The sequence below is a fragment of the Pagrus pagrus genome, assembly GCF_965226575.1.
Source record: "Pagrus pagrus genome assembly, chromosome: 7".
Taxonomy (NCBI): Eukaryota; Metazoa; Chordata; class Actinopteri; order Spariformes; family Sparidae; genus Pagrus; species Pagrus pagrus.
Genome location: NC_140191.1, coordinates 25,413,223 through 25,426,640, shown reverse-complemented (window position 1 = coordinate 25,426,640; position 13,418 = coordinate 25,413,223). Strand labels below are relative to the sequence as shown.

Genomic DNA, 13,418 nt, shown 5'->3' with positions numbered 1-13,418 from the left:
TTTTTAAAAAACGGGTGCTAAATGACCACAGAAAAAGGGCTGTGGTAAAAAACCTACAACAACCAGAATGCACTGCGCCGCAATGGACCAATAAACACTGACAAACTGTGAGTTTGGCCTATAGTGTTGTCTAGGAGTCTGTTCTGAGACAGGAAACATAGAGCAGCCAGCTGGTAACAAATATTGTTGTGTTACATTTAAACAGTACAGTAAACATAGAAATATAATAGTTCATATTTAATCAGCACTGCCTTGTTTAACAGTTTGATGGGAGTTTTTCCAGCCCCTGTTCTTAAAGTACATAAACATAAACCAGTGCATGATCTTTCTCATTCTTTTAGTGTATTGTAGCTAAACAGTACAGATCCAATGACCCTCCTTGTGTCCTTGGATGCAGGCTTATGAAGTGCAGAACAACAAGCCCTGCAGCTGCCAGATGACACGTTTTGGCAGATTTTTGCTCGTAAATAAGTGGAGGTCTCTGGGTGGAGAGATGATCAACATTCTTCATTTGCATCTACTGCTGAAGTTGTATTGACACAAAGCTGATGGAAATGATTTAGTTAAACATTTAGGGATTTTCCTTGAAACAAAATGAAGCTTTTATTCTGCCTTGATATGATAAAGATGTTTAACTTGTAGATTTAAGAGATAATGAAGGTGATGCACTGTGACACTAACACAGATGTTGATCCTTCAGCTGCTGTTGACACAGGTGGGTTTGGGTTATTGTGCAAGATATTTGGACAAGTTCAAGGTCTGACTTTACCCTGTTACAGTAACTGCACACAGTCATTGCTTCATCTTTACTGTTAGTTGTTTGAAAAGGTTTTTACACCAACAGATAATCTTTAGATGTTTAAGTGAACATGGAAAAATATGTAAATTATAATCATTAGGTTTTTTTTTTGTTGACCATTGAGATTGTTATATCACTGTAATTTATGTATATGTATATGTACATCCATAAATGTTTGAATTGTTGAATCGACAGAGTTCTGCTAACAACCAACAACAAATGCCTCAGCATGTTTATATGAGATTGATATATTAATTGGTAACAGTCCAAGACGTCAGTAACAGTGTTGCAGTTTTGTTATTAAAAAATTAAAGCATTCGAAAAATCTGCTGTGATTTAAATATCATAAATAATATGTGTTCTTCATCGAACGTAACTGAAACCTTGCTGCAAGTACAGAATAAGTATAAACATATACTCTGATAGAACTGTACTCCCAAACAAACTAATACAAGGCAAAATGTTACATATTAATATGTGGAACAGACAAACAAAAACAGATAATTCCCGCTGTTGCGGAGTTTCCCATTCTCATTCCCAGCATCCCTCAGAGAGTGATGCAAGCCTGTGCCTGGAAGCAGCTGCTGTACTGTAGGTGCTGTCAGTGATGAGGCAACAGTGGTCCAAGTGACTATAAATACCAGCACACTTTACAAAGTCAACCATCAGACAGGAGAAGTGAAAGGAGCTGACGAGAGTCACCAAAAGAATCAAAGGACTGAACAAGCTAAAGCAGTCAAAGCCTCCTAAGATGAAGACATTCAGTGTTGCAGTTGCAGTGGCCGTCGTGCTCACCTTTATTTGGCTTCAGGAGAGCTCTGCTGCCTCAGTCACTGGGGTAAGAACTTGACTTCAATCATTTCATTTGCTTATTAGCTGTAAATGTTTTGTCTAAATGCTGAAATGTGTCTCCTGCTGTAAATGTGCTCGATTCATTGACAGGTGCAAGAGCTGGAGGAGCCAATGAGCAATGGCAGTCCAGTTGCTGCATATGAAGAGATGCCAGAGGAGTCCTGGAAGGTTTGTTCAATGAACCTAATGAACTGAGACAAATACATTGAGAAGGAGAGAGGGTAAACAGAGTGAGAGATGATGCTGGAGATGAACATCTTGCTCATGTCTTTTCTCTTTCACACAGATGCCGTATAACAACAGACACAAGCGCAGCCCCGCTGACTGTCGCTTTTGCTGCGCTTGCTGTCCTGACATGAGTGGATGTGGTATCTGCTGCACGTTCTGAGGATTCCTGCTGCAGCCTGGGATTTACACAACCACTGAATATTTCTTTGTTAAGATTTTTACTCTTAAAACAATCTTAATATTGTACTTCTTTGTGGTTGTACATATCTGAAGACGTTCTGGATTTGGTCATGCTGTAGATGTGTGCTCAGTGATGGTCAATAAATGTCAATGGCTGTGTAATACAGTGTGTAAAAGTGTATGAATTGAACTTTTGTCATATTGCAACTCTAAAATCATTTTTTATATTTACTACACTACAACACTCCCCAAAAACAACCTGGTGAAACAATCTATACAAAGTTAATAGAAGTAGTAGTGTGGTATGGGTTTGTATACAATAAGTTCTTCATCTTTTGTTTCCTGCAAGATAAGGAACTTTAAACATGCCAATTGTATTGGAGACATTAAATTATATCCTCACGCACAGATGTAATGCAGCTATGTTCAAAAACAGGAAAATACACCATTTATAGAAAAAAATGTGTACATTCTAGCACCACTGACCTGGATGCAAAGTCTCACCAACCACTGAGATGTCCAGTGTAGTATGTATATTGTAACTGTGTTTCAATAGGCCACATCGACAATATATTTAGACGATTTAGAAGACATTTTATCTGCAACTTTCAGAGCTCAAACAAGAAAGCCAAAGGAGAGAGTTAATTAAAAGATGAGACAGACACAAGAAGTGGAGCAAGAGAGACAGGTGACATAGCATTCTTGTATTTCTTTTCCTGGCTATGAAGAGTCGCCAAAGTTGTTCATGCATGTGCAGCCTTTAATTTCACAAGGTATAGTACAGGAGCGTCACACATGATGACCTACTTCACTTAACCATGCACACACAAAATAAGCACATACAGTACATGTCTGTGCTTCTGGATGCATCAGACCGGCCCCTTATAACTTGGTATTCTAGTTAATGTGTGACATAAATGCTAAACCAGGAGATGCATTTGATACAGCTTAAAGGAAAATTAATACGTTTGTCAGCTCCTTTGAGTTAATTCTGTCTGATGGCTGAGTATTCACAAAGTACCGGTATTTATACTCAGTTGGGTCACTGTTGCCTCATCACTGGCAGAACGTATTTGCTTCCAGTATTGAGTTTTGGATCATCCCCTGATTGATGCTGGGAATGGGACCTTTTCTGTTTTTGACCTATGGGCATCATACCTGTTCCAAAAGAGCAAATTAACAAGGTACAAGGTTCATTTATTTATCATTCTGTTCAAGTAAAACAATGTTTTAAATAAATATATTAATAATAAGTCATAAAAATAAAGTATTTTTGTGGTGCAGTCAAAGGATGAACTGTTACATGAAATGATGTTGTATGTAAAGTACTTGAATCTGGGAGAAACAGGACACAATTCCCACAGCAAGGTGGCAAGTCTGCACAGGTCAACTTGTGCATGGATGACTTAGTCGCACTTTTTGACCTGTGTAGGAAATCCTCCTCTAGCTTTGTGATACACATGGTAAAATTAAAACATACAGTATGAATAAGACATATTTTAGAGACCTCAGTAGTTTCAAATATCCATTGCAATAACCAGGATGCCATATTTACTCTATTTCATTATTTGCTGACTCCGCTGGCCCACGTGCTGGCTTCAAGTGAGTGCGATGCCAGTGTCAACAACCACAAATGGCTTCAAATCTGTTGGAGTCAACTCACATTTTGCTAAATGAAAGAGGAGCATGACCTTATCTTTCCACCACTTTTTGTTCTTTCTATTTGCAGATCATGTCCAGTCATAATGAACACATCATTTCTCTTGTTATTGTTCATGGAGCCTGACTTGACCATTAATACCCCATGTAAAACAAATATGATGCATAATATTTTTTTCCCCCTGAGATTAGTTTAGGTGTAATGCTGAAGTCAATCTGTTGAATCTGGTGCCCAGCTGTTATTTAACCAGAAAACAAACGTGAGAATGAATCTCTACAAATGATGGAAACTATTTACAACCGGTAACGTGTTGAGTGGAGGCATCTTTAGCAGCATTTATAGCCTGTAACAGCTTTGCATTTAGACACTGCACTCACTCTTTGACTTTAGCAAAACTGTTCAAGCTCTGTGGAGATGCACATGGACTGTAATGGAGCAGCAAGTTCAAGCACTCTCACCAATTCTGTGCTGGCCTGAGGTCTGAACTCGGTCTTGGCCACATCAGGACAATTACATTTTTGTTTTGAAGCCGTTCTTGTTTAGCTTTGGTTTAACGTTTCTTTGCCTGCTGGAGAATTGATCTCTTCCAAAGCTGGGACTTGTGAGTTTTCCTCCAGGTCTTTGAATTATGCTGCAATTATTTTAACCTCTGTGTTCAGAAGCCTTCCCAGTCCTGCTGCAGAGAAGTTCCACATCTTCATGATTTAACCACAACTGGATGGTGTGTTTTGTTTTGATATGCAGTGTTTAGGTTTTACCAAATGTAGTCCTCACTTTGATGGCTTAATGTCCTTAATATTGGCCTCAAAAGTCTAGGTGTTGTGTAATTCTTTTTTATTCTTATTTATTTATTTATTTTTGTTGCCATTTTAATCTCAGGGGTAGGTTGTCAGTTTGATTCTCGTAGGAATCCCTCCTCTTAAACTTTTTTTATTAAACAAGTGTGTTGTTGTGCTCAGCAACAGACAGAACTGTTAGTTGGGCTCATCAGCCTACTAAGAAACTGATCAAAGGGCTGGAATGAGGTTGTTAAAGGGCCACATTTGGTCCACAGGCCACCAGTTGAACAGGTTTGCCATATCAAAACGTTTACTACATAATCCTAAATAAGATGGTAGCTGGCAGCAGGGAGTGCTTGAAGTTCCTGGTAGGATAACAGACATGACAACCTGCTTGCTGCTGGTTATTGTGTATGTAATTCCCAGCAAAGGAACATCTAAATATCTCCAGTGCACGATTGATAGGTACGTGCGTACTGAACAGATTCAGTGTTGACAGCGAGCAAACATTACATTGTGGATTTGTTTGAAATGTTTCATCGTCATGGTGACTAACCAGCTGATCGTCAATAGCTTATTCAGGAACTTCTGTCAGTGACGCTTTAGGTGTCTCACTCTGAAGGGCATGAATATTCAGTGCAGTGTTATTATGTTGTGTTTTACATTTGTTGACACTTTGGTTTCGTTTTTTTTATTATTATTATTCCATACAAATGTTTTTTTCTACTGTGATAGATCTAGATCTGCTGTGTCTCAATGTTGTAAAAAAAGAAATAGAAAAAAAGAAACACTGAAAAGGAAACATAGACCTTGGATTACTTGTTCCTGAATATTTGTCTAATGGTAAATGGTCTGCATTTCTATAGCGCTTTTCCAGTCCTCTCGGACAGCTCAAAGCGCTTTACAATACATGCCACATTCACCCATTCACACACAAATTCATACACTGATGCCGGAGGCTGCCAAGGCGCCAACTGCTCATCAGGAGCAATCTGGGGTTCAGTATCTTGCTCAAGGATACTTCGACATGTAGCTGGGGGGAGCCGGGATTCGAACCAGTGACCTTCCAGACGACCCGCTCTACCTCCTGAGCTACAGCCGCCCAATGATGATCTTGGCTACTAACATTCGTGCCAAATTAAGCTACTGTTGGCACAATCCGACCTGACATGTTCACCTCTTCAGGCAGATCAATACACGTCCCTCCCGTGGACTCGGGCACTGACCCTGTCCATCCTTGCCTGTATATTTAACAGATTAGCCCAACTTCTATGAGAGCTTAATTGCTGCTATACTCACCACATAAAACATCCTATATGCTCCTTGCAACTCTGATGCCACAACCTGAGGTACTACAGGAAGACCGGTGCTGTTGGCCCAAACCCTAACTCAACATAATGCCAACTCTTACCCTATAGTAAAAACAATATCTGTTGTCATGTCTCCCCTTAAATACTTTGTTACAGAGGTGGCTTCTTCTTGGGTTGTATGTTAAGCACGATAGAACAGACGCTACTGAATGACCATTTGAATATTATAGGAATACCACAGGCAGTAGTGTGTCTCTATGATCCTCTGGTTCATCCGCAGCTTAGTAGACACTTAGTAAATGGACTTGCATTTATATGGCTCTTTCCCGGGTTGCTTTCCAACACTTGTCACATTCACACACACTATATGTGATGTTCCATCGCCCCCCTTCCACAACACCGCTGTTGTTCCAATCAACAGCCCCCTCAAGTTTGCTGCACTTGCTAACATTGCTAACGCTGGCTAACATTAACTTTGCTAACGCTAGCTAGCTAACATTAGGGCAGTACAGTATGTACTGTGGAACTCAGCCATTTTAACATTGTTTTTTTCACAAACTGGCAACTACCAAGACTCTTGATGCTGATTCATATCGGCTCAAGAACGTTGTTAGAAGCTGGAACCGACCGCTAGAATTCTCACATGGAAGTAAATAAAACAAAAAAAAAACAGTTTAGGCCTGACAAAATTTATTAATTATTAATTCACAATCACAAAACAATAAATGTTTTGGGCTTCATCTGCATTTCTGTAGGAAAACAAAGATGAGAATTGATTGAAGGCTTCTGACAGTACAGCACATCACAGCCATAGCATTGTCCAAATGCAATCTCACTTCCACATGGAGTTGAAAATTCTAAATTTTGTGAACAAAAAACACTCAAAAACAGCATCAGAGAAAATTTACTGGGACTTGCAGTAGAGAAAGAAAAATAATCCACTGCTGCCATTGTGCTTTTCCCTCCTTCATGCCTCTTCATGCATGGCAGTTAGTACCACAGTCATGAGTAGTGAGACGTCTTGACACAATACTGGGAACGCTGCCAAAGCATGTGTAACACAGGAAGAAAATCCAATGGGAGACCATTGTAATTAGTCCAATAAATGTTTTCACTTGGATGTATTCGAAACAAAGCGGGGCTTATTACGGCGCGCATGGGTTTTATTGTGAGAGCTCGTAAGCGGATGATGTCTTCTGCACAGAGTCAAAGGCCACGGCTTTTCTGCGGCAATGAAACAATTTAACAGGAGCCCCTGCACTAACAAAACCTGTGTTCTGCTACTGTGGATGCAAAAAAAAAGTTAAATTGCTGCTCTATTTCCTAATACAAGGATGTAGTAAATGCATCAGTGGATTCAGCTTTAATTTAAGCTCTTTTTATCCTTTTCCACTGATGCTGATAAAAGATATAAATAACAGACACCACTGCAAAGGAGCGCTGGTCTTAATTAGGTAACATGGATGCTTATGACTTTCATTAAAATGGCGACACAGCACTGATGAAAACTGCACAGCCAGGCTGTTCAAATGGGATTATAGCCTCTGAAACGGTGATATGTGTTTAATACAGTTCAGCAGGCTGTCAGGGCGGCTGGGCTAGTTAAGGTAACATTTTGCAACCTGTAATAGCTCCAGTTCGTAGATGCAGGCGCACACGATCCTGACAGCCCTGGCTTTAATGGGCTGGGGCCGCCAGTCTAGGACCCTGAAGGCTTCTGCGATAGATGTGGCTTTCCAGAGGGTGTCTGGGCGGGCTGGAGGGGGCAGAAAGGGGGTCAGGCGCATTCACCACTGGGTGTCGGCCGGCCCAAATTGCTGCCACATGAATGGACGTGTGATTAAAGGAAATAGAGTGACGGAGGTGTAGAAGATAATCGGGATAGGTAGGATCACTGAATAAAACGGTAAACAGAGAGTAAACATGGGTATGTGATGTGGAGCGAATGGGTGTACAATGTGGCATCGATGAGTGATATGAGAGGCCATTTGCACTGCGGTCGCCATGTGGTAAAACCTACAAAGCACCCAGTCAAAGAGCCTCCATGGGCCTCTAATCTGCTGTGTCCTGTGTTAGTTAATTAAACCGCAAGATAGCCGGTCGGGCCCGACAGTTTCTTTTTTGTTTTGCTTCCTGGGAGGCGATATATTTAGCCGTCTCGTGTGGCCCTGCGGGGTGGTTGTTTTGAGGTGACAGAGCTGTCTGTTGCGGCCCGCTCGGTCGCAGCCTGTCACGCCTGTAAAAATGTTTGTGAAGTGAAAACCCCAGAGAGCTGTGGTCGCGTGCCAAAAAAGGGTCTTCGCTCGCCTGCTCTAGGCGCGTAATGACAGAGCAACACACAGGCTGCTCTTGGTGACAGTTCTGAGGACGTCGGCCCGACGTGAAGTCGCTCGGCCTTTTGCCTCCTGAGCAGTAAACAAACTTGCATCACAGCAGAGAGTAAACACGTCTGGGGGAAGGAACTTATTCGTGCATCTTCTCTCATCTCATTAAACCTACCTAGACTACAATTAGCATGGAATCTTAATTTGCCTGGAAAGTTAATTAATCCATATAACTTTCAAGGCAGGCTCGTAAAGACCTGCACTCATATGGCTGTAACACGTTACTGGAGACGTTTGCAATGGAAATGCTTAGTCTTCCAGCCACCCAGGAGTATTTAGTAAGCAAAATGGCCTTTTCAACACCGCATCTCGTCCCCTTTTCAAATTCTTAACACCCACCACTTATTCCAAGCAGGCGGTCAAAATGAGGCACACTGGAAATCGCTCCTGTTTTATCCATGTCGCTTTACACCCAGCTTTTATAATGTAACGTGGCAAGCATTACACGATGAGGGACTAATGATATATTTTCTCAGCTGGAACGTGGGAATTGCACCGCGGACCCAAAACAGTGTAGAGTCTCAGTAAATTAGTGCGTGCCGTTAAGTGAAAAGTGAACAGCTTGCCAGAGCTGTGCTGGCTCGGGACTCACAGGGAACCCGCTACACCGCACAGTGGGAGGGAGAGCCGCGGGAGATATTGAACCTATGGGGAAAGGAAGCCCACTGTCAGCGAGAAGTCAGCGAGAGTGTCTGAAAACCCAGACTTCACCCTCTGACAGCTCGGAAATATCCATTTTAATAAGGGGGAAAAGTGGATTTGGCCAGACATCTTCGTTCCTCCCATGGAAACTCATCTGTCCTGGTGTGAGGCGACACCCTCAGTGACTCTTAACTGAGGGGTTGAGCACAGCAGACTTCTGCAGACCAGCAGGCCCCACAGAATGTATCCGCAATTTGGTCCTCTGGTTTCTTTGAGAATGAATTCATTCGAATCCACTTTAAATTATTTTTTTTAATTCTTTTTTTTTCTCAGAAGAAATGTTGGAAATGTATGTTTCTGCATATGACTGATGTGATGACACTTTACATTTCTTCATATTTAATGTTGTGACAATGCGATGATTGTGGTCTTTTTAGGTTTAGTCACCAGGACAAAATGTTGGCAGTCAACGTCTCTGCAAACCACATGTACAGTCACATTTGTGTCACATCACATTTATTACCTGACTTTCATGACCCTACAAGTCTGCAAAGCTGATGACCATGGGTCAAGATTGCGTTTTAACGTTTGCAAGTGTGAAATCACTGAATACATTTGACAAGGGTCCACTGCATTCAACATTTGTAGGTGCGTCAATGCCAGATATTTTTTAAGGAGCCTCTGGACAATATCCAGCTGTTTGTGGCGACCAAAACAGGTATTTGAAGCCAAAACATGATGTTTTTCTGACCAAGTGGTTTATGTGCCTAACCCAAACCAGATCATGAGCACAGAGTTGTGACAAGAGAAAGATTGAAAGTGGAACCTAAAGAAACGTAAAGGTGCGACATAAAGAGAGGTAACGTTTTAACTTATTTGTGGTTTTGCAGAACGTTTTATGCCAAAATGTATTCTGGAGATTGACCCCTTTAATATTATTCTTACATTATTCTTTGAGCAGTTTTTTGTGTGAAAAACACTCTCCAAGAAGGTTCTGAATGTAGAGGTTCACCATTTCACAACCCAAATCTGTAGAATAAATGTTGGAAATTTACATTCCTGCAAAAATTCTGTTGAATCTTTACGTTCTTTACGTTAAATTTTCGATTTCACATTATAAAATCGCTGTACTTATGCTCTGGTTAGGTGGTTTAAGCACAACAGCCTTGGTCAGGGTTGGGAAAAGACCATGTTTTGACTGGTTTTGTTGCCTCAAACATGTCTGGAAATCGTCCCAACGTCTTTTTAAAAATACCCAGTTTTTGGCTGCAAATGGTCCCGTCTTGGCAAAAACATGCAGAGGTTTACACACTTGCAAATTTTTAAACGCTGTCTTGAACAGTGGTCTCTCGCTTGGCAGCTGTCTTTCACCACCAACATCCCCTCCACCTCCTGACAAGAAAGTCAGCTCATATCTAAATCTGATATGACATGTGTTGCAGAACTATTGATAAGATACTACAAAAGAAATATATAAATTAAATGTACAATACCAACATATTATTTTGGTGACTGGCCTTCTGCTTCAGGTCTAGTAACTGCTGATTACATAACAAAATACAGAGAGTGGCTTTATGGGAGGGTGACACACAAAAATTGTCAGCCTTGTTTAACCCAGGAATCCCTCACAAGACCACTATGCCACCAAGACACCCAGTAATCCTGATGTTTCCATTGTGTTTTGAGTATGTTGGAAAAGAACACCTTCCTCACACACTTTTTCAGCGTGCTACAGCTGATTGTATCAGTCAACACGCTTTGTAAGCTCTTTCTTGCAGTCTTGCATCACAGAGGCCTTTCCCTCGAATGCAACATCTGGTCAAAAGGGCAAACAGAAAATGTTCAGAGCAACAGAAACTGGCAATTACATGTACTATTTCTTTAAATACCTTCAACAGAGCAATATATTTGTTACAAATAATGGCTCCTTTGATGGTTGCTTCATCTGTTTCTTCCAAAAGATTCATTCAATTAGGAGCTAGAAAAAATGCGCACAAAGGCTTGAACTCTACATTGGTTAACTTAAATTTAAATGTTTAAGAGAGCCACATTACCTTTTTTATGATTTTGATTATAATGGGCTCTTATTTAAAACACATGGATGTAGTAATATTCAGCAGCTGCGCAGCTCTGCCTCTGGGGCATTCTTTGTTCAACGAGGAGGGGGGGGACAGGGAAAAGGAAAAGAAAAACTTCCACATGCTAACATTTACACAGTGATTTCTTTTAATTGCACTCTACTTTTTAATTTGCCTTGGACTAATGCTTTTAAAAGCAGGACTGGAGGTATTTTATTGAAGTCATGCCTAGTGCCGGACCAAGTTTTTCCTGATTGCCGTGGCCTTGCAGCCTGGCTCTTTCCTACCTGACAACCTGCGTTATTCCTTTCACTCGCTATGTCAAACATGCCACACAGAATTTGGACTTGGAGAGGCGAAGGGGAACACACTGACTGGGCGAGCTTCCTCCAGGTCCCCTCTTCAAAGGATTACGATAAATTAGCGTTCCTCGTGCTGGGTGAGCGGCAGAGCCGAAAAGAATCATGTTTTAAAAAGTGCGGCTGAACTGGAAAACGCAGATGGCCTAATAGATATATGTTGCTTTTTGAGGAGAAGAATGTTAAACAGATCCTAATCTCAGCAGCCAGAGGGCAGGCGTAATATTTAGTTAAACACTTCCAGTCATAATAAAGCATCTGTCACAGCAGTGAAAACACACCCACAGTTGATGAGCCGCTCAGAAGTTTTTGGGCTCTGTGATATTTTAGGTGCGGTGATATTGCAGAGGGAGGAAACGTCTCGTTAGAACACAAATCAGAGACATCAGACACATGACGCTCGATCCAAACATCCCCCAGTTTAATGTCCTAATAGAACAACCTGTGACTTTTTCTTCCACTGATGAAAAACACCCTCACCCCTGACGACAATTTCCCTCTTGATATTTACGATTATAGGCTGCAGGTTACTTTGACCTTATATTTCTACTGTCTGAGGGCCCCGCATAACAGCAGCCACTGCCAGAGAGAGGCCTGGCAGAGCCCAGATCAGCAGTAAAACACGCCTGTGTCTGGACTGGGTGACGGCTCTCTCTTCTCAGTGATATGTTCCTTCGTGAAGACTCGACGAGGGGAGACCAAACAGAGTTGCTCTCGCAAGGTTAATTGCAGCAAAATAGATGAAAAATGACTGTTTAGCTGAGAATTAGATATGACCCGCTAATGACCCAGTCTTACCTTTCAGTATCTTAGCCGCTGTGAAAACTATGTTTTATGATCGCAGTTTTTCACAACTTCTCGCACTGCTCCCACTGTATGTCGTGTGTGTATTAGGCCGATATATCAGTTTACAGATATAATCTTTTTATTATGTTTAGATTCTATATTGCATTTTTGAGGTTGGTTTCAAAGTGTCAGAAGCAGCTGTAAATCCTGCGATTAAAGCCTGACCTCATCCTGCCAAAAAGTAATTAACCTCAGTTTTTTCCCGTGATTAAATGTACATTTCTTCCGCCGGCTTCTACAACCGTGATTCGACCTTCACCACTTTTGAATTTACTGTTTTATGCTGACAGAGAGCTGAGTTACATGTTTCAAGTTTATTCTGAATGAGTGGGTATGTTGGGACAAATTCCCTCCTGCAGAGCACATTCTCGTGATCTGCTCCAGCCCTGATCCTTCTTTTTACTTGGAAAACCTTTCCTCTCTATTAATATTTCATCTCACATTTAAATGCTATATTATGTATGACTCCATTGAGAAAGAAAGGAAGCCCATATTCTCTAACTGAAAGCTTCATCTTTGCTTTCATTAAATGCACGGAATGGAAATGCTGAAAATTTGAAAAGTCTAGATATCGCAGGTTTTTATGCTTGGTGGATGTAGAAGTGTCAGCGTGTCGATAAAAGCAAAGTGCAGTAGAAACAGACTTAGCATATCAAATTGAATTTAAATTGAATTTTTCAACAGTAACTCATCTCTCTCCTCTCCCCGCTCATGCAGTAAAAGAGAAGAGAAATTATCGAGTATCCCTGCCCACTTTATCCAATCAGGACGGAGAACTCCATAAAGAGGCTGTCTGCACGCGAACACGTAGAAAGCAGGATCCTCCTGTTTGCTTCTGTGTCTGGTGATTACCGCTGTGCGTTCATGTGGCTCCGTAGAGAGGAGGGAGGGGACTGCTCACTGCAAAACAGACAGGAAGTTAGAAATTTACCTTGCGAGGCAGTTGAATTCGATCACGTGATCATTTGGTCTCGCAAATCCGCCTCGCCAGACTTAAAGCTGTGTGATTGCGTCCGAGCCGCTGTTGTTAAGACCGGTCAGTTTCCTATGAGGAACTACTGGCAGCTATACGACAGCAGATAAACATGGTAAAGTGCCCTTCCAGTGGACAAACCGTGGTGAAGTGCCCTCTCTTCACTATACATACTGTGCATAGTGAAGCCCCCCCAAAAATGCGGTGGACTTTTAATTTTTTTGCCCTTGCCCCTCAAACATCCTGAGTCCGCCACTGGCTCTCCTATTGTTGATCTGATTGGTTGAAGTTAGCCCATGATAGATGATTATAGACAGATGGTTCATCC

At 41.5% G+C, this 13,418-nt stretch overlaps 1 protein-coding gene across 1 annotated transcript; it reads left to right on the top strand.

Moving 5' to 3' along the window:
• Positions 1–1,483: 1,483 nt before the first annotated feature.
• Positions 1,484–2,221, top strand: LOC311259295 (hepcidin-like). The gene is made up of 3 exons (XM_084356350.1): positions 1,484–1,637; positions 1,742–1,819; positions 1,938–2,221. The coding sequence occupies exons 1-3, from the start codon at positions 1,551–1,553 to the stop codon at positions 2,037–2,039; spliced, it is 267 nt and encodes an 88-aa protein (XP_084212476.1). The 5' UTR covers positions 1,484–1,550; the 3' UTR covers positions 2,040–2,221.
• Positions 2,222–13,418: the final 11,197 nt, after the last annotated feature.